The sequence below is a fragment of the Cucurbita maxima genome, unplaced genomic scaffold, assembly GCF_002738345.1.
Source record: "Cucurbita maxima cultivar Rimu unplaced genomic scaffold, Cmax_1.0 Cma_Scf00001, whole genome shotgun sequence".
NCBI lineage: Eukaryota > Viridiplantae > Streptophyta > Magnoliopsida > Cucurbitales > Cucurbitaceae > Cucurbita > Cucurbita maxima.
This window is the reverse complement of record NW_019272017.1, coordinates 10523275-10544543: the sequence shown is the minus strand read 5'-3', so window position 1 is coordinate 10544543 and position 21269 is coordinate 10523275. Positions and strand designations below refer to the sequence as shown.

Below are 21269 nucleotides of genomic sequence, written 5' to 3'. Positions count from 1 at the left end.
GTACAATGTGTAGAAATCGTCGAAATCTACCCCTAGTGTGTGTAAAAGTCTATGGGATTATTTTCATTGCGTAAATCGGAGGTTTCGACGTCGATTTCGTAGGGTTTGGCTTTGTCGGAGCTTCGTCGGATTTTCTCACTGTCTTTCTTGTTTTCTCACTATTTTTCTTCTTTGCAGGTGTCTTGGAGGTGGCTGAAGGTCGGATTTGGTTTCCGTGGTGACCCCGACGTGGGGTGCTCTTTGTGGGTCGTGTGTGAACGAAAACTCCAGCATTCGTCGAAGTTTTCGGTCCTGCCGACGACCGTTTTTTTTTTTATATATGTAATCTGCTACATGTATAGCTTAGCGGTGGCGGGATCAAGACAACAAAACCCCTTTATGAGCATGTCTATAACCCAAAAAATGCAAGAAATGTTGTGGGGAGAAAGCTTGTTAGGCATATAATCACGCAAGTAAGGATAAACACGACAACCAAAGGGATGAAAATTGTCATAATACGGAGAGTAGCTGTAGAGGAGTTCAAAGGGTTACTTACCTCAAAGAAATGGAGTAGGCAACTGGTTGATAATATAAGCTACAGTGATGAAGACATCAACTTAGAAACAAGGAGAAAGATGAGAGTGAAAGAGAAGAATCAAGCCAGTCTCAGTCAGATGACAATAATTTCTCTCAGCACAACCTTTTTGAGCTGGTGTATATGAACGAGAGAGTTCATGGTGGATGCCAGAAGTATGTAAATGAGTTTTGAAACAAGTGCCAGTAAATTCGGCACCTCCATCGCTTTGAAATACCTTGATACGAGCAGAATATTGATTTTCCACAAATTTTTTACATTTAAAGAAAAATATCAAAGAAATTGTATTTAAATTTTAAAGGGTAAAGGCAAATGAATTGAGAATAATTTATCTATAAAAATAACATACTAAAGAAAACTCGAATTGGATTTAATAGGGGAAGGATTCCAAAGATCACAATGAATAAGATCTAACACATCACCTACGTTCATTGCAGGAATAAAATAATCGATGACTTTTTCCAAGCTAACAAGTACTACATAGTGATGAAGAAGGCAATAAAGACGTAGGAGAAAAATGACATTTTTTATTAAAAAAAGAAATAACATAATGATTCACATGACCCAAGCAAGCATGCCATAAATTATATCAAGTACGTAAAGATTTGTTTCTAAGGTCTAAAATAAAAGAAGAGTTGTCGCGCTCTAGCACATATAGCCCTCCATCTCTTTTACCAGTTGTCACCACCCTTCTTGTTTGACGATTCTGGATAGTAAGAAAATTATTAGTAAATGTAACAGAGAGAGGAAAATCAGACGTTAATTTACTGATTGAAAGAAGAGTTTTAGTGAGATGAGGGACGACCAAGACATCTAAAAAGTGAATATTTGGAAGAGGAGAAAAGAGCCGGTGTGGGTAATGGGTAGGGATGCATCGTTTTCTATGATCACAGAGTTCTTACCCGTGTATTTTTTAGACTGATCCAAAGCAGATGGGTCGGCGATCATATGGGCCTAAGCCCCAGTGTCTAAAAACCAATTAACAACACCAGATTCAACAATAGAACAGAATGTGTTGAAGGCTTCAACAAGGTGAGCATGAGTAGAATTAGGTCAAACATACCGTTGGTTGCAGTTGTTAACATAATGACCCTCTATGCAACATATTTGACAACAAGGTGATCAACGACCCTGACCTGAGTGGATTTATCCTCGGTTGGAAGAGTTATTTTTGTGGGAATGAGAACGACCTTGCTGGTTGCTAGAGGAAGCAGGGTGGCTTCCATGGGTGCAACCACGATTAGTGGCTGCGAATATCGTAGGAGTGGAGTCAGAAGACTCAAGGGAGCGTTGGAACAACTAAAAACTTTCAGCTTTAGAGACTAAATCTGTAAGAAGGGGGAGAGGGGTGAGAGCCATCTAAGTAGTAGAAAAAGCTGAAAAATCAGTGTCGAGTCCACAAAGGAACCAGTGCACTTTATCAATGTCCTCGACGGGTCTGCCAATGGCATGAAGTTGGTCACAAATTGTTTTGAAGGCACGGACATACTCAGCAACAGGTTTGGTGCCACGTTTCATGAGCTACAAGTCATCCTTGAGTCTTAGTTCACAAGCTTTCAAATGATGGCTGAATGTAGTTTCCAATGCAAGCCAAATGTCACGTGTAGTGGAGCGCCAACAACGACATCAATGGCTTCCTCGGTGAGAGAGGAGAGCAAGAGACAGAGAGGCCGTTGATCGGCTGCTTTTCACGCCAAATATTTGGGGTTGAGTGTTGAGGAGGTTTCTGGTTCAAAGGGAGGTGGTGGAACAATAGTTCCATCAACATAGCCCAGCATGTCTTGGCTCTTAAGCAGAGGGAGAAGTTGGTTTTTCCAAACAAGATAATTAGAGGAAGAAAGTTTGATGATGATCATATGAATTAGCGTGTTAAAAGGAAGAAGATGATAAGAGGATTCGAAAGCCATAGAGAAGAAAGGATCAGGTTGTTAAACGCTCTGATACCATGGAAATATTTGCTAAAATCACCACACATAAATCGTGGTAAAAGTTCTCTATTTATAATAATTTAGAGAATAGAGAATTATGGTAAATTACAAATAATATGGAAATAACCATAAAAGAAAAGAATAATAAATGAATAGAATATATTTGCCTTTAATAATATGACAAATATGGTAAGCCGTAATTAAGACAAATATTTAAATAAACGGTCAAATATCCTTAATAGTAAGAACCTTAACCCAAACAAAAAGTTTCACATATATGAAGTAAGTGGCACCTTAGAACCTTGGATTCAGCTATGCTCGTATTGTGAATGAGAGTATAATATAAGAAGCATGCTATATAAATTTGAGTATGAAATGAGTTGATTTGATATATGTTAGAGTACGTTAAACGCTATGATGCACGTTTATCGAGAAATAAATTGTTGAGTTGTGACATGACCGAAATTGAAAGCATGCCTTAGTATGATATAAAACATGTTATTGAAAATCGATTATAAATGTTTCAGCATAGAATGAGTTGAGATGACACATGTTGACTGTTATTATGTCTGTTTACTAAACGCGTATACACTGTCCTATGAATTGAAATTTATGACTAGATATCCATGTTTAGATCACTATGTTATATCTCTATTTCATGTGTTATGATGTCAGCAGCTATACGGGGACGATTAGGGGTTTGCCAACTAACCCCTAATCACAAACTTAACTTGATTGTCACGGTTCAAATAACAATAGAACTAGCCTATTTTACTGTTGATGGTACTCTGTGGAAATTTCTAGAAAATTTGCCAATTAATTTCCTATTAGTGAATCTGTCACAAGTGGCAAGAGTCCACTGTGATACATTAAAGTTGGTTGATCTTGCGACTCTTGATTTATAGTTCATGCATATGAGTTAGTGGTTGGGGATGATTAGGGGTTCACCAATTAACCCTTAACCGTAAGTCTGATTCGATTGTGAAGGTCCAAGTAACTTTAAAACTGGCCTATTTATTTGTTGATGATACTCGGGTGGGGTTTTCTAGAAAGTTTGCCAGTTAATTTTGTTGGGATTTATGCCCTAAACCTCGTAATTAATTATTTAGTTTCTAACGATACTTTTTATTATTTTATTTGTAATTTAATGTAATATTGAACGGTATGTTGTTGAAACACAAAAAAAATCGTGTTCAAGTAATAACCTAAAGGATGAAAATCCAAGGTTATTAATGTAACTTAGAACCGTTTGTATGAGAATGGACCAAGAAATATTTTATCTCTCTATAAATCGGTTAATTGAGAAGATTAATATTTCACATGATGATCATATGCGACTTGATCGGGGTGAATTATGAACTTCTGCCCGTAAGAGTTTGTCCTTTAATTTACACGGGTGAGAATGACTCTTTTAGCTGATTTAATATGCCTACATTATAGGGAGTTGAGAACATAGTATCATGAGATGAAATTCACTTATTTCCATATAAGGAAACTAGATGAGTTAGTTTTTTAAGTACTTAGACTTGAACAATGGGCCCCACCCTCTCATTGGTCGGGACTTGGTTTATGATTGGATCATTAAAAAAATTGTTCATGAGAGAATAAGTAGTACTTAAGGTGAGATATGTAATTACAGGGGTAAAACAGACTTTTAACCCAACTGTAATTATGAACAACTCGTGAAGGATCGATTTGTTTGTAATGATTATATCAATGGACATAACTCGTACTACAGTGCATAAAAGTGCAACTCTAGGTCTATAGTGGATTGATCGATTCTACTACATAACTCTAAAGGACACGTTCTAAAATTGTGAGGCTGACAACGATATGTAACAGGCTAAAGCAGACAATTTCTACTAGCAGTGGACTTAAGATATTACAAATGGTATTAGAGTCAAACTTTGAGCAGTGTGCCAACGAGGACGTTGGCCCTCAAGGGGAGTGAATTGTGAGATCTCATATCGGTTGGAGAGGGGAACAAAATATTCCATATAATAGTATGGAAATAACTCTCTAGTGGACGCATAATGGGAAACCCAAAAGGAAAAGCCCAAAAACCTTAAGGGGAAGCCTGAAAAGGAAAGCGCAAAGACGCAGTATGTGGATGAGTACTAATTCTGCTGCATATCTCTGAAATACGCATTTTAAAATCGTGAGGTTGACGACGACACGCAATAGGCTAAGGCTGATAATATCTACTAATGGTGGACTTGGGTTGTTACAATACACCATCTCCTCCATTCTTTTAACTCGTTGTATAGAACCGTTTATTTTTCATCTAACTGATAGAGTTTCCAACCTTTTTGTGGTGCAAAAAGCATTGATCATTCTCATAGTATCCATTCTAGCCACAGGTGCAAACATTTTCGTACAATTAATTACATGCTTTTGTGTGTAGCATTTTACCACCAATTTTGCTTTGTATTTATCAACTTCTAGAGAGTCATTTGACTTAGTCTTATAAATTCATTTTACTCTTATCTTCTTTGCTCAAGAAGCACGTAGAACCACCAAATTCCATGTTTGATTTTTTTTCAATAGATTTAATTTCTTCATCCATAGTCAATCTCCTTTTTGGGCTTTTGACAACTTCCTTAAAATTCACACGATCTGAAATGATCAAGAATGTCATATTTTCTTCACCCTCTTCAGATAAACCTTCACCAAAATCATAATCGGTTACCCATATTAGTGTAATGTCAATTTCTTCCCTCCCTTATTGTCAACCATTCAGATAGTTTCAAGGTGCATAAGCCCTTGTAGTCGAGATGACCATAACTATAGTGCCAAAGTGTTCAATCATTCGTATTTGAAACTTGGAGGCATCTTCTTTCATTTGTTATGGTAGATAGTTCAGCAAGAAAAATGAGTAGTCGGTTTGCACTCATAATTGACTCTTTCATTTTTACTTATTGTTGATGATAAATGCTACCTACACCATCTTTAAACAACACTTCTACTCCTTTTCTTGTAGTTGTCCAACGCTCAAGAAATTATTTTTGAGTTCAAGTGCCCAATACACATCACTAATAGTGTAACAAACCCCATGCAAAGTTAATTCCACTCAACCTTTCAAGTAACTTTCATGCTTATACTATTTCCAAGCTTGACAGTGTGATAAAAGTTCTTGTCTAAGCTTGAAAACATAGCTTCATTTATACACATATGGTGTGAGCAACTAGAATCTAATAACCATGCATCACTTCTTGTTGTTTCATGTGTTTCCGACTAAGCCATTCATTTTATCCTATTTCAACTCTGCATAATTCAATTCCTTATTCACTTTTGGACATTCATATTGAAAATGACCTAAGTCATGACACCTATAACACTCAACAATTGTTTTGTTGAAAGTTGATCTTCCTCTTCCGCATCCTTTGCCTTGTAAGTTTCTTTTCTTCAGTTACTTATTTATGTTCGACCTTCGACTTCTAGAACCTGCTCCTCTCCATCAATGCTGAGTCTTTAAAATTTTTGTTCATGCACCACCAATGAACTTTGTAATTCATCGTGGACATGTTATTAGTATCCTTTGATTCGTCAATAGATACTACCACATAAGTAAATCTTTTGATTCCTCAATTTTCTTGTCTGTCATATCTTCTCAATTGCTTCTCATCTTGTTGGACATCATCATCACTCTTGTAAAATAATAAGTGATACTTTCATCCTTCTTTATCTCTAGGATCTCAAATTCTCTCCTTAATGTAGCAAGAAGAGATTTCTTCACTTTTTGGTTTCCACCAAACTTTCGCTTCATTGAGTTCCAAATAATTTTGGTTGTGCAATGATCCAAGATTTGTTCAGAGACAGTACGATCAATTACCTAGAAGGGGTAATGTTTTACTTGGTGATTTTTTAGTCTAGCATTATCAAGGTGCACCTTTTGTGTCTCAGTCAACATTGTTTCTTCCACTAGTTCTGAAAAACCAATCTCCACCACACTCCAAATATAAACCCTTTGCTTTGAGCAAATTTTCCATAGAGGGATCATAGTGACTAGGGATTTTCGTTAAAGTTTTGTTACTTTCTATATTTTATCACTAAAAAAATTGCTACTCTACAAAGTCAATGGTGGCTCGCACTCGAAAAGGCTTTGGCATTGGTCCCTCATTTTAATAGAATGGATTTCTCAAACACAAAACTCTCGGTCATTGCTTGTCGTGTGACCCAATGTACCTTCTATTTATGAAAGCACGAAGTACATGACCCATTTGTATTCACTTGGAGAGTCACATTTATGTCAAAATTTGTCATGTATGTCCATAAGTAGTGGCTGAAATCAACCGTGGTTCCTTTTTGTTCCAAAAGAAGGTTTGCCTTAAAGTTACCACTCCTTTGCTCCTTGTTGCAACCATCAAGAATGCTCACAGACTATGCTGATACGAAGTATTTTCCATTTGCATGGAAAGATATAATGGCATCGTTGCTTCCATTTGTGTTGCTCAAAAAACAAAACCTCTCCCCTATTGTTGGGTTAGAGAATTTCGTCAAAGTTACAAAGCTCCAAAGCTTTGGTCTAAGTGGGTGCCATTAGTGATAATTTTTCTCCCAACTTGACTGATGCATGAAGTTGTTCGAGATGTATCCATTTTGGTTGATTCAAGTTCCCATATTCATGGAGTGGAGCGTAATAATCCTAAGACGTTTTGATGAATGGACCTCCTGATGTTCTTCCAAAGATGGTTCCTCCAGATACATGTAATAATTGTTAAACATGCCACTCGATTGAAAAAAAAATCTTAGGATTGTTAGGAGCAAAGTTATCCCAATAGAATCCATTGCATGTACAGGTCCCTATTCTTGTTGAGAAAGTTTGCATTTCATTCTTGTACACTGGGTTGTTAGTTCGTAGTTCGATTCTCGACATACTGTGCAACCATAGAGAAAATCCTCCATAGTTCTTAACATTGGAGCTACTGACTGAGAAATACTCGAACCACGTTTATTATTTTTCTTAGTAAAGATAAGACTCCCATATACTAATGACGATGTGAATTGTAGAGGTCGTGAAAAAATAGCCATACATGAATGAAATATTCACCTAAGAAGGATTTTTTTGGGTTTAAAAATAAATCAAATTTGAGGTAAGAATCAATGGTGGGAATTTAGGCCACGCGTCCTTTTGAAAGAAAAAAGAAAAAAAGTGAATAAAAAGAAATTAAAAAAGGAGCGCAGACAATTATTACCAGACATTGTGAAGCATGCGTCCAGGGGTGGGTGTTGCGCCGACTTAAAACCCAAAAAGAAAATAAAAAAATTAAATAAAGGGAATGTAAAAAGACAAAAAAGACCCTAAGCGGTGCGTTGGTATAAAGCCAAGCAAAATACAATCAACGGTTTCTTCATCCTTCGTGAAACTCCGCGAACCCTAGCACTCTCAGATCTGAACGCACCCTCATTCCAACGCCATGGCGAGCTTTGACGAAGCCCCTCCCGGCAATTCCAAAGCTGGAGAGAAGATCTTCAAGACCAAATGCGCTCAGTGCCACACTGTCGACAAAGGAGCTGGTCACAAGCAAGGTCCTTCTCTCTCTTTCTCCATTAGCTCTTCTTATTCATATGTAAGAATTTCTTTGGATTGGAGATCATTTGATCTCTGTTGGTAATATGAACGTATCCAACCGTCTTTGGGGATCGTGACGCTGATTTGAGCTAGGCTTCAACCGATCTGATTGTTCTCTCTCTCTCTTTCTCTCCCCTCCCCAGCGCACTAGGTTTATAATAGTTAGTATCGGCCTTGATAAAAAAAAAAAACATTTCGTTGAATCTTGCTTGTCCTTGTACGAGAAGGAAACCCCCCAGAAGGCATATATTATTATTTTTTTCTTTTTCGGAAATTTGATTTGATGAGACAATTTTTAAAATTTAGAAACGTATACTATTATAGAAGCAATTACTAATATATCATATTTATATCTTTTTAAATTGTGTCTTTTTAGAAATTGTTATCATGTATTAACTTGGTATGATAAGGTGGTATGTTTTTGTTTGATGTGATAGACATTGTTCAATATAAATTCTGATCGAGGTTAATTATTAAATCTACATTTATCTGTGTCCATTTTTTTGTATATTTGCTATTTTGGTTCTAGCTGCTATTCTTGTCATCTTATTTGTTATGATGATCAAGTTTTAACATCTCAACCTGGATGAAAATGTTGGGATCTCAATTTAACAGAGATAAAATGACCATCGAAGTATCGATTAAATGTCGGATGTAAATTTCTGGCTAAGTTACAAACAGTGAATTCTAAAGAAAAAAATCATCCAGTAAATCAACATTTTAAACTTTTACAACAAGTTAAAATGACTATTTAATATTTTTTTTCTCTTTTTTCTCTTTTTTTTTTTATTATTATTTTTTATGTTTCATGGTTTTTTTTTTTTTTTTTTTTTTTTTTTTTTTTTTTTTTTTTTTTTTTTTTTTTTTTAAATTGTATAATGGAAATGATGAATCACCCCTTTTGTTGATGTCAAATCCATGGATGTGGAAATATCGATGGAAATTTAATTTACTGATAATGATTATCTTCGACACTTTTAATTGGAGTAGAATTTGATCTCATCCTCCCGCTGGGTCATGGGGGAAAAATCAGCTCTTCTTTGTTTGTATTTAAATCGACACTAAAACGAGCAATGTCACTTGGATCTTGCAGGTCCCAATTTGAATGGGTTATTTGGACGGCAATCTGGTACAACTCCTGGATACTCTTACTCCGCTGCCAACAAGAATATGGCCGTGATATGGGAAGAGAAGACATTGTATGATTACTTGCTTAACCCCAAGAAGGTAGTTACTCTCTATTTCTTAACACTTATTAACGTATGGCATTTGATTTGGAGTTAGTTTATTTCCCAGAGTTTTCCAGATGTCTTACTTGCCGATTAAGTGATAATAATTGTGAACACACACCTAAATAAGCGATGCCATGTTCTGTACTTGCTATCGGTAGCCTTGTTCTTCATAATACTTGTCCAACTGAGCAACAACTGATGAAATATTTTGGGCTCTTCGATCAACATGTCCCACCTTTTACCATCTTCTCCCTGGAGCTTTATTAAAATACTTTTTTAAAACATTTCAAATAGCTTCAATTAAAAGTTATCCATGGAATCTTGCACCTTTTCTACTTTAATATAGTCAAAACAAAGCCTCCCCCCCACTTGGAGTTTCAATCTTGATTTAAGCTAGAATCAAAAGCACCCTTAAAATTTCTCTCTTATATCTGAATATGCTTCAGACAATCTAGCATGTTAATATTTTTTTTAGCACATTGAATTTCATGATTTTCTCCAATTGCTTCTTAAGTCTCCATTAATAGAAAACACACTGGTTTCAACATAACCTAATGGTGAACCTGCACATTTGGGCATTAGTTGCGTTCCCCCCCCTGATCTTTTTTGTCCTCCTTTTGTGGCTGGGTTCGTCCCGAGTCCTGTTCTCTTATTGGAAATCCTTGTTCACCCGTAAGTTTCAATGGCTTTGGTTGGTGGAAAATTTGGTCTCTTCTTTTGCCACTCTCATTTCATGGACATAATTACGAAGGGAGCAAAAATTTCTTCTCTGCTCTCAGTTTGGCATGAAAGATATCCAAAAGCTTCCAAAGAAAGTGAAATAATCTTGGTGGGAACTTCTGAGTGGAAGTATCAACTCTTTCTACCTCATTTAATAAAATGTATCTTTAGAGCTGTATTTCACCAGGTTGGTCTTCTGTGTCGGAGTCCCTAGGCAATCTCCCCTTTTCGGAAATTTGTAATGGCACTACTACTCAGATGTGGTTGGTTCTTGACCTTCTTCCCTTAAAGACGTTAAAATCCTTTCTCTTCGTTCCTTGAAGGTCATTCTTTCAAAAGTGAAGAGGTTTTGTGCATCCAATGAATTGTGGGTTATTTTTGGCTTTTATGGCTCAAAGGGAAAGGAACACCACCGTTGTTTATAACAACGGAAAACCCCATGTTTGGCTCATGGCTTTTAATTGAATCACCGCTGTATATTATCCATTTAATACGTTAAAAGTAAAATTATACATTAAACTTGGTTGCATATATCATAATAATTTTCTTTTGTAATAGATAAGTAATATAATACCATTATTAGGCCTTTATCTTAACTAAAATAATACCATTATCAGGCCTTGTCTTTTTGAATAATTATTTTGAAATATAAATATTTAGTCACTTCTCAAATTGTTGGTATGAGTTTTTTAGCATACGAATCTTTGTTTAATAGTGTTCTTAACTCTTATGCTTGCTATTGTTTTGAGGAATGCGGAGTTGAGTGCTCTCAACTCTTATGAATTTTGTAGACGTGATTTATTAATGATCAGTTTTTTTTGTTGAACTTGACATTTACTTGCATAATAGATGTTCTAACAAAAATTTGGATTTGTATTATCACACAGTATATACCCGGAACGAAGATGGTTTTCCCAGGGCTGAAGAAACCGCAGGATCGTGCCGACCTTATTGCTTATCTGAAGGAATCAACTGCTTAATGATACGGTGCTTCCGCCTGTCTAGAATTTGTTCACACCCCTTTTACTCCATTAAATAAGAACATTGAGGAAAATTAGATGGAAATTTGAAGGTCACGTACAAAGTAATTCTCTGTCAGACAGATTTGTCTTGTGAAAATCACAAGAGTTCCCTTTTTTTCATTAAATTCTTATTTCCCTTCGCTATACATCATTTGCAGAGTTTATCCATTTGTAGCTTACGTTATTGGTTTGTGAACATAACTGCTAAACTTTTTGGTAAAGCCGGTTATGGCAATCCTTTTTTCATAATAAATAGCACGCTTGTTAGAGCCTATCAATTCATTCATCAATGCTTTATTAGAAAGAATACGCTTATGGTGGATATAGTTTTGGTATTTTTGCTATGTAGTCATGAATATCTTGATGTTAGTATGCATCTTTTTTACATTCAAATGATTCACATGGGCACTTCCTCTTATATTATTTAGTTAACTTGCCTTGTCAACAACTAATTATCAGGAGAGATGGCAGGAATTTGGCTCCATGAATTGACAAGACAGGTAGAGAAAAGTGGTAAGGATTCAGTTGTAGCGTCTACTCTTCATGAAATGAGTAATCATAAAGTTGTATGGTTCCCACTTCTTTAGGGATGGCTCTCCACGAGGGAAAATTGGTATGCCTAAATAATTTTGTAGTTGCCTCAACAATGTGTTTACCAGTCGGTAGAACTTCAAAGCTGTCTCAAAACGAAATCAGTTTCCATCAAGTTGTATGGGTTTGGAAGGTTTTAAAGGTTTCTTCATTAATAGAGATTTATTTCTTGTTTGTTATAATTAAAAATGAAACTTTTTTTTTCCTTCTATTTTACCTCAAGATAACCATCCTTTTTTATTCTATGCACTTCTACAATTCTCATCTATACATAGAGCAGGTAAGTATTTGTTCAAATTCACATCCAACCCTATTAATATACCACTCATAATTTAATTTATTAATATCATTTAATATAATATCATTTAATAAAAGAAAAAGAAGATCTAAAAAGATCTAAAATAAGACTTAAACCTCTTCAAATTACATCTCTCCAAAATCGGTAAGTTTAGTGAAATATTGTCGTAGTGCCTTTGTGGCCACGTCTACGATCACGACCACGTCACGACCTCTGCTTTCCACGTTGTAGTTGTCGCATCTCTTTCTACTTGAAAAAGAAAAATCAATTGTGTTCTTTTTTCGTCAATGTGAGCAACTCGTGTGTTACAGAGGTACTTCTACTAGTCTCTAACATCATAGCCACAAAGTCTCTCATCATGGGCCTTAACACAACAAACGACCTCCTCAATCGACATGTTCTTGAGGTCATAGAACTGCTCGATGGAGTTAACGATCTGCATGAATCTCGAAGGAACTTTTTGATGACAAAAATCTCGTCTTCCTTGTCGCCTAACGAACAAATGTCAATAACAATCATCATTGACTTCATAGCGAAGTCATCCATTGACTTACCATCCTTCTTGTGGATAGCCTCAAATCGCTCTTTGAGGTTTGTACCTTAGTTTTCTTGACTCGTTCTGCTCCCCTATGCATTTTTTACAATGTCTTTGACGTTGCCTTGGACGAGTCCTTCTCTACCAACTTGAGAAGGACGTCTTTTTTTACTGCTTGGTAGATGGTAGGAAGAGTCATCCTATACATTTGCTCCTTGATGTCGTCACTATACTCGATAGCATCCAACACATCTTGTGGCGTAACTTAACACACATCTTTAGTATCCATGCTACGTAGTTACTCTTCGTGAGTAGAAGATACTTGAGTATTATACACTCCTTTCCACTCTTCATCATTCTCGCATCTCCTCCGACAATGTTGTTAAGTGATGACATTTATTTTGACATCTTAACTTCGATACCAAATGGTTGACCCTTGATCGAAGCACGCATAAACAAATAACTGAAATAGGATGAAACATTCATAGAACACACATTTTTTTTTTATTAAGAATACCTTAAGCACAATGCAGTAGTATAATTGATTTCTATTTAAAAAAGACGCGCACTAATAAATTTTTACTTGATGATTAATAAATTGTGCAAAGCTAAATCATGGATCAACAATGTAATGTACTTATAGTATCACACAAATTACTGTTAATGGTTTATTAATTTTTAATGTATGACTATCACATTCCATGAAACATAACGTTTAATATCATGACTGGTTCAATTCTTAGTGAATTAATGGAATAAATATTGATGATGATTTTATGAATATGGTATTAATAAGAAATAAGGTGTCTTAATCATGTCACAAAGACTTCATAATAGATGATAAGATTCTATCATACATATTTGGATTTAGGGAGTTTTCAATGTATTTTTTAATTTTAGAGTCAATAGTTCGTTGTCATTAAAGGATATGAGAGTTACAACCTTTCAATTGATCTTTAAGTGTTTTAGGTTTATTTTCAAGATTATAAATAGTCATTCATGTTATTGCTTCATTTAAAAGATTTTGGAGATTAAAAAGAAAGTTGCATATCATGCATTTTCAAGCTATAAGTTTATTTATTTATTTATTATTATTATTACTATTACTATTATTTGTATTTCTTGGATTTATATTTACGTGTTAGAATCTTTCCAGTAGCTTTGATTAAGCTATTTTGTAGAATGATTTGAATCGCAAGTTTAAAAATGATTTTTCTTTTATCATTGATATTGATCATGAAGGAAAACTTTTTGTAACTCTTTCCATAATTTTTGTTTTTTTTTTTTTTGTCGATTTTGGGATTTTTAGATAATTTAAATCAAATCAATTTAAGAATTTCATAATAGGTATTAAATGGTATTAGAAAAAAGATGATTGTATGAATAATAATCTAATCAACCGACCAAAATTGAAGAAATGCACAATAAAAGTTTGAACCCGAAGCCAAACTTGGACTATCACTAACCTCCTCAATTAATTGAAAGCTAACCCTTAAATTAATTAGTAATAAATTTCTTTCTTTTTCTTTTTCTTCTTCCACACATGATCCATTCATCAAATAATTTGTCCACTATCTGGAGAACTATAGAACCTAACTAGAAGGTTCTAGAAATCTTGAAAAATTAGAGATAGACTATTTAGTAGACTACTTATCGAATATTTTATACTCATACTTATACTATTGATGGTGGATGGTTTATGGGGTAGAGCATTGGAGGTGGTAACACCAATGCAAACTATAAAATTAATACAAAGCTTATTACATCAAGTACAAACTATAAAGAAACGCAAGCTAGCCATGGTGTCAAGCACTTGGAAATGATATTATTTGGTGAATGTATGTGAAAGAAAAAAACAGCCATTATTTCACTATAGATCCCAAGGGTTTAGAGGGGACAGACTTGATGGGAAACTTATTCACAGCCCACCATTCGTAACAAACAAGTTTGAGAAACTTTAGTACTTAATTATAACATAAAATTCTTTAATGGAAGACAGAACTACTGGTTTCCTGTTATGGGGCCATCCCGACCTCTCTTGAAATCATCCCAACCCCTTACCCATTGTTGCCCAGGCGGTGTTCGTGTCTCGGGTGAGGCATGTTTGTTGAGATTGTTCATCACCTTCTCTTGCACATCAGTAAATACCTACAAATAGATGCTCTAATTCTAAGATCACATATTTTTTAGTCCAAACATAAAAAGGGAAACACTAATTTGGATGCTCACAGGATTTGTCTTCACGGCTTTAGGGGGTTGCTCTTGGCCAGTTAACCACTTCCATAGATCTGGATTTTCCTGAACATCAGAAGAACACATATACAGAAACTTGCAAAAGAAATAAGCAGTATCCAAAAAAGTAGTCCTCAAAATCATTTATAATAGATTTAAAAGAAAAAAAATGAGGAACTGAAATCACAAATACCAAGTTTCCGCAGATGGACTGAACTGAAATCACCTATTTTGGTGGTAAGGAACACTAAACTCAAACCCTTCCCCACTAACTATTTTACTACCCATTGTTGTAACTTTCACACTTATTGAAACTATCTCCTCCACCATTCCCTTTGTCACCAGGCATTGGCGGTTACCCTTGATTTTAATAGTTAGTGGACTAGTGCCATGAAGGCCCTAGAATAGCTGGCCAAGGGGATAGAAATGAGTAGGAGTCTGCATAGGTAAGGTTGGGTTGGGAAAAATTATTGGACCAACCCAAAAGTGATGACCCGAATGGATCCAAACTTCGCAATCTAATCCAACCCTCTATTTTTGGTTGGGTCGAGTCGAGTCGTTAAGGTTGTTCATTTTTTTTAATTATTTGCAAATCTTTTGTCCTTCTGCTTCTTCCACCACCGGTTACCACTAACAAGTCCTTACTTCATCGTTTCTTCATCTGTTACCCACCTCACCTTCTCATCGGCTATATCTTTCTTCTTTCCTCCATTGCTTCTTGATCGCCTACCTTCTTACTCCATAAACTTGCCAAACTCTTTAGATTCTATCCTTGTCACTTCTTCTCTCCACTTTTCATATGGATTAAGATTTGGAATCCGGATTTGGCACATTTTGGCTCTAGTACCCTTAGATCCTCTATGACATGGTCATGTTACTTACTCCTCAAAAGTGAAGGCTATCCCCACAAACTAACAAAAGTCCTTCCAACATGTTTTGTCCTCACTTACATATACGAAAAGTCCTAGTAGATCACCCAATATAGAATTGCTCTAAGCAAACCACGCTTAATTATGAAGTTACTATCAGTTTTTTAACCTTTTCTTAACCATCCTATTCTCAAGATTGTTCTCCTTTGGATGTGGTATCAGTCATTCATACCCCTCCTTTACTCAATACCCCTCCTTTACTCAAGTGTTACACTAGGCTTCTTCTTCATCTGCCTCATGAATTCCCCATCATCTCCGATTCCACCAATAACTTCTTGTCTTAATAGATTCCCTTCCCTCCGGTACTATAGAGATTTTAAATTCATCATTCCTCTAGCATTTACTACTTTTGTGGGGCTCGACATAATCACCACAAACACCCATGTCGAACTTGAATTCTCATGTATTTCCATTGCAAACTACTCAGTCCTTTGAGCCATTGTTTGCAGCATGCCTTTAAGCTCGGCAATGTCCTTCCAGTAGCTTCCACCCTCTCTTCTAATCCCTTTTTAGTCATATTTTTCAACTCCAAGATGAACGTGCTCTAATACCAATTCATTAGGTACCTGAACACAAGATCACAAAAGAAAATAGATATATAACTATAACTATGTTGCAATATCAATGAAAATATTTCAGAGGGCTGTCTCTTTCCCAAGTCCCAAAATGGACACTCCCCAAAATGATTTACCCTCCCAGAAACTTCGAGTCCTCTTTATTTATAACCCAAACCCCCCTTCATCCAACTAATTACCACTTAACCCCTTACTATTATCTTACTAATATTTCCAATATATTCCTCACTAGTACCCTCCCATGTTATACAAAAATTTGGCTTGAGAAACCCAACGTGCCCATGTCATCATCTTTTCAGCGGTAAAGATATGCCACAACACATCCTCCTCCGGTTTTTTGCATGTTTGCATCATATGCTGTGCTTTTCTACCGTTCAGTGACTCATCGTTTGAACAATTGTGTCCAAATGTGGCTCATAAAAACCTTGAACTTGTCTTGGCCTGAAATTTTTATGCAGGTGCAAATCAACTCCATAATAACAAAAGTGGATTCGTTATTGTTTTCTTTCTTGTCTCATTTCTCAGAGCTACATTCAAGCTCGGAATGCCGCCACACGAGGAGGGATAAGAATGGGATGAAGATTGACCAGCACCATCACTATCAATCTGCCCTCATTGATGAGAAGGTGACATAGAAAATCGTGGTGCAAAATTTGGGCAAATACATGACGAAAAAAGATGAAACATTCCATGTGGCACTAAGGCCGGCCTCCACCCAGCTATGGATTAAAACTAACTAGGGCTAGAACACAAAACATAGAAAATCACTAAAAAATATGGGCATAAGACTAGATTACCAGGTCAAGAACTTTAATTAGAGCACTAATACCATCTGCATCCAAGGAATTGATGTGATCTTCTACCCATTTTCCAAGTACCAAATCCAATTCCAAAAACCCCCGTTGTTTGCTCCGGTACAGCAACCTGTAGAATCCAACAACCGAAAAACCTTGTCAATCGAAACAAAATTGCCAAAAATTAAGAGAAAGAAAGCAAGGGGGGTATGAAAGTTAATGATGCAAAGGAAGTGAGACTGAACCTATTGAACAAACGCCTCTTGCTCTCTTCATTTGAGAGATCGATATCTGTGAACAAAGGATTTACACTCGTGGAAGAGCAACGAAAACTAAAGAAACAACCATGTTGATTCTGATTGTGATTTGGTAATCGCCCTTGTAGATTCTCCAACAATATATAAGCGCTAGGCAAAAGGGGCATCGATTTGCTTCTGAAAACGGTGGAGGAGGGTTTCAGGTACAGAACTTCATGAGCTTTGACTAAAGCCCTTCTGAACGTCGCCATTCGTGTTTTGAAAACTATAATAACAGGATTGGGTAAAGAAAAAGAAAATTAAAGGGCAGAAGAGAAGCTAACGTCGTATCCGGAAGAAGAGCGGATTGGCGTGGTTGCCGTTGCCAGGAGAGAAGGGAGAAGGAATCCGGAGGAAGAATGAAAGGTGTGGAAGATAGAAAGTGGCGAAGGGCGTCGTTGTCTGTGGTGGTTGCAGGAACAGGAGAGAATCGAAGCAGTGGCTGTTGTGGCCTATGTTTGCCCAAAACACGAAACGGGTTATGGACAGAATGGGGAACGCGTGGAGAGTCTGAGACCTAGTGATTGGGGTTTATCCAGCCTCCTAAGTACGCACGGAGACAATATGACCATTTTACCCCTGGATTGAATTTTTTAATTTTTTCTTTTTAAGCATTTTTCCACATCCAAAATAAGGTCTAAAAATAAGTTCAGAATTCAAAGTTAGAAGGGGAGAAGTGAGATGCATGTGGTTTGATGCTCGATTCACATTCAAAATTTCAATTGCCCTGAATGTATCTCGTTAGGAGAACCCATCTATGTCATAATCAAACTTCTTCATATCTCAAACCAAGCCCGAGGAGCCGAGGAGAGATATATATGAGACTATATCTCGCCTTTCTTCACCTTCAAACTTTCCCTTCCTCCCCCTGAGCTCGAAACCTTACCCTGACGAATAGAAACCAATTCGTGAGAATTTGTTCATGAAGCTGGGTTTCCATCTGAAAGGAACATCAAGAGGACAAATATACGACACATAAAGAACTATATTACACTTTAGTAGCGTGACACTGAAACATCAATGATCAACCTTGAATAAAAATTTGAACAGGAAATAATCTATTAAACAAAGAAAGATACATGAGAATCAAGAGAGAAAATAACGCGAGGATAAGCATCAATTTATCAATATCACATCAACAAACTTCAGGATACCATGAAACATGCTACAAGTAATAAAATTTCAAGAAACAGCCATCATAAACTTCTAGTCTGCTACCAGGGAAAACTTCCAAGGTCACTTCACCAATATTGACCCCTCAAATTGGATAAGGGTCAGGTCTCTTCTGCCTAAATTTAGCCTACCACTTTTCTACTTGAAATCAGGAAGATTATTCAAACAGAAGCATTTCTCCCAAATCCGTACATATCAAAGATTGATGGGTCATATGCTCAAAGAAAAGGATATTGAGAAGAATACCTTATGACGAAGGATATTTGCTCGGTCTGCTTTCGACTTTATGCATCCTCATTTCCAACTCTGAACTCTTCCTATTTACCTCAGCAAGCTTCGCTTCAGCAGCATACAATTTTTTCTCCAACTCCAAAGATTTCTCCGCAATTTCATATATCAAAGCATTTGCATCAGCCAACTTTTTCTGAGAAGTAAGTTCGATTTCTGCACACTCCTCCTTTGCTTCACATAAAGCCTTTTTAAGCTGCACCAAGAATAGGTATGAAAAGATAATAAATAAAGAATGGGGCCAGCTGCTAATAAACATCCTTATATTATCTTGGCAAAATAGTGAAAACAAATCCATGCTGCTAATGGCTAGATATTGTGAATATATATTGCCCTCCCTACAAAATAGAACAATGACCTATCACATAGCCCTAAAAAACTTCAAAGCGAGATATCTTTAAGTATTTAATCAATCTTTAAGATCTAAGATCTATTTCTATAGACATAACTTCACAATTTAGTGTCCAAATTTCAAAATAAGATCCTCTCTCTCCCATACTACAAGACTCTTCTAAACAAATACATACTCCTTAAGAATAGATACTACCCTCATATTACTCTCTCTGTTACAACTTCTCCTATGTCACCTCACCCAATTACCAGTAGGGCTGACGAAAGTTAACTCCCCCCACCACTTACATGTTTCTCTAGTACACATTTACGATTGGTGGCCTAACAAATTGAGTATCTAAGAATACAAAAAAGAAAGGAAAATGGCAACATTATCAAATAAGAAATACGTTAATGGGGAATGGATGTGCCAAGAGTAGCATACACTAGACACATGTTGCTTCTCAGCAGCTAGAGCTTTCTTCAAAGTATCCCTCCTCGTTTCAACTTCAGATAATGCAATGAAATGTGCTGATCGTTCACGTTTGAAGATTTCCACCGTTTCTGCTAAACCTTGTTCTAGTTGGTCACACTTTGAAGCACACGCTTCCTTCTCTAGCAAAATAAGTCCCATATTGTGCTGGTAATCAAAAAGCTGCCAAAAATAATAATCAGATAAATCCATGTAAGAGCAATATAAGTTCTGATGACAGGAACGATACCAAAAGAATGACAAACAATGAAGTCATTTATTCCCATCTTGTAGGATGATTGTGCTAAACACTACAACATTATAATGCATACATCTATTACATTAAAAAGACAAAAAAAAAAGGCAAAAAAAACATTTTTTCTCTCTTCATCTAAATGGAAACAGTATTTCAGCTTCCTAGGCATGAGGTTCCAACCTGATTAAACCTACCAACATAAGTATAATTGCTCAAAAAAATCACAAGAGCACCTATTTTTCTATACATTGGAATTCAATATTTCACCCCATGATTGCCTAAATTTGCCAAAACTATTTTAAAATTTTAGGGGAAACAAACAATTTATACCCTGAACTTTTAATTTCATCAAAATGCACCTCAAACTTTTGATAAACATCGCTATCTTAACCTTAAATAAGCATTGAAAGTCTTTCCCTATGATAGAATTTAAAAATTTTCAATGAAAATATTCTTATGTACATTTAATAAATATAAAACGTAAGTCTACTATAAAATTAATGAAGCCCTTCAAAGAAAAACAATACTAGAGCTGTGTTTGTTGAAGTTGTGAGTTTTTATCGATCTTGTGCATTAGCGGGCTTAAATTTATGCTAGGCTTGATTTTTGTTGAATTATTAAATTTGGAGAGATTTTTACCATACTATTCATTAAAATTAGTGGATGAGTTTGGCATTAATTGACTGTTGCAACATGAATTTGTGAGTTTTGAAAGGCATATTCAATGGTTTTTCTTGATATTGTGCATTAACCAGGGTTAAATTTGTGCTAGGCTTGATTTCTTCTCTTATTTGCTAAACGTGAACCAACCTAAGTAACAATAGAAACTAGCTTTTACCAGGGCCCAAACTTGTAGTCCAGTGTATCACATAAATGCATATGCCATAACGTTACAGTTCAACCCCAATTAATCCAAAGATAGAAAACAAGTAAGAATTTATGATAATTGCTAACCTCGCTCTGAAGCCTTGAAGCCTTCTCAAGAAGCGCCTCCCAATCCTTGCGCTCCATTGCAGCCGCGTCCAACAACCCCGCCTTCTTAAACTTCCTCCAATCGTCCATGTCCCCAGTATCCGCAGCCGCTGCTATTTTATGGAATCGGTCGCTCAGAGACCCCAAAGGCGGCGGTGGGCCGTCTGTAATGAAGTGAAAACAAACACGAGAATTGAGATGCTCCCCCAAGTTCTACAGAAACCGTACTTCCACCGGTCTGTTCAATCCAGTCGGGAATAAATAACTAAACAATCAGGAATCGGTTCAGTTTCAGGTAAAAACTCGGGGTGAACCCGAATTAAATAAAAATAATAGTAATTATACGCAAGAGGTATCTATGGGTTTGGTAAACTCGAAAATAGAGGATTGGGTTAGGAAAATTTTCGGGTTGAATTACCAATCTAACCAACCTGATCTTTTGGTTGCATAAAAAAACTCTCAACCCAACAACTCCCGCCC

General features: G+C 36.2%; 3 protein-coding genes and 1 pseudogene across 5 annotated transcripts; 2 read left to right on the top strand and 2 right to left on the bottom strand.

Annotated features, from left to right (window-relative positions):
• Window positions 1-21269, top strand: part of LOC111487991 — a 601695-nt pseudogene that overhangs the window by 102960 nt on the left and 477466 nt on the right.
• Window positions 7833-11326, top strand: LOC111490272 (cytochrome c). The gene is made up of 3 exons (XM_023138844.1): window positions 7833-8031; window positions 9168-9301; window positions 10914-11326. Exons 1-3 carry the CDS (start codon window positions 7920-7922, stop codon window positions 11004-11006), a joined length of 339 nt encoding a protein of 112 aa, XP_022994612.1. The 5' UTR covers window positions 7833-7919; the 3' UTR covers window positions 11007-11326.
• Window positions 14195-17840, bottom strand: LOC111490192 (succinate dehydrogenase assembly factor 2, mitochondrial). The gene is made up of 4 exons (XM_023138718.1): window positions 17248-17840; window positions 17006-17132; window positions 14702-14770; window positions 14195-14620 (listed from the first exon to the last, which is right to left on the bottom strand). Exons 1-4 carry the CDS (start codon window positions 17508-17510, stop codon window positions 14474-14476), a joined length of 606 nt encoding a protein of 201 aa, XP_022994486.1. The 5' UTR covers window positions 17511-17840; the 3' UTR covers window positions 14195-14473.
• LOC111490200 (protein CROWDED NUCLEI 2-like) lies at window positions 17930-21045 on the bottom strand. Of its 3 annotated transcripts, none has more exons than XM_023138737.1 (4): window positions 20772-21045; window positions 19535-19744; window positions 18718-18955; window positions 17930-18238 (listed from the first exon to the last, which is right to left on the bottom strand). In XM_023138737.1, the coding sequence occupies exons 1-3, from the start codon at window positions 20877-20879 to the stop codon at window positions 18719-18721; spliced, it is 555 nt and encodes a 184-aa protein (XP_022994505.1). In that variant the 5' UTR covers window positions 20880-21045; the 3' UTR covers window positions 17930-18238; window position 18718. The 3 variants fall into 3 exon arrangements, with proteins under 3 accessions (XP_022994505.1, XP_022994513.1, XP_022994499.1); XM_023138745.1 differs by having other exon boundaries at window positions 17930-18185; XM_023138731.1 differs by having other exon boundaries at window positions 18114-18180; window positions 20772-21039.

Excerpts from the sequence above, each read along its gene's own strand:
- LOC111490272 (XM_023138844.1), top strand. The coding sequence starts at position 7,920 with ATGGCGAGCTTTGACGAAGCCCCTCCCGGCAATTCCAAAGCTGGAGAG. Across the intron at positions 8,032-9,167 it reads AGGAGCTGGTCACAAGCAAG|GTCCCAATTTGAATGGGTTA; the intron begins GTCCTTCTCTCT and ends TGGATCTTGCAG. Across the intron at positions 9,302-10,913 it reads ACTTGCTTAACCCCAAGAAG|TATATACCCGGAACGAAGAT; the intron begins GTAGTTACTCTC and ends ATTATCACACAG.
- LOC111490192 (XM_023138718.1), bottom strand. The coding sequence starts at position 17,510 with ATGGCGACGTTCAGAAGGGCTTTAGTCAAAGCTCATGAAGTTCTGTAC. Across the intron at positions 17,133-17,247 it reads AAGAGGCGTTTGTTCAATAG|GTTGCTGTACCGGAGCAAAC; the intron begins GTTCAGTCTCAC and ends TGGATTCTACAG. Across the intron at positions 14,771-17,005 it reads TAATTAAAGTTCTTGACCTG|GAAAATCCAGATCTATGGAA; the intron begins GTAATCTAGTCT and ends TCTGATGTTCAG.
- LOC111490200 (XM_023138737.1), bottom strand. The coding sequence starts at position 20,879 with ATGGACGATTGGAGGAAGTTTAAGAAGGCGGGGTTGTTGGACGCGGCT. Across the intron at positions 19,745-20,771 it reads CTTCAAGGCTTCAGAGCGAG|CTTTTTGATTACCAGCACAA; the intron begins GTTAGCAATTAT and ends TATTTTTGGCAG. Across the intron at positions 18,956-19,534 it reads AGAAGCAACATGTGTCTAGT|CTTAAAAAGGCTTTATGTGA; the intron begins GTATGCTACTCT and ends TTCTTGGTGCAG.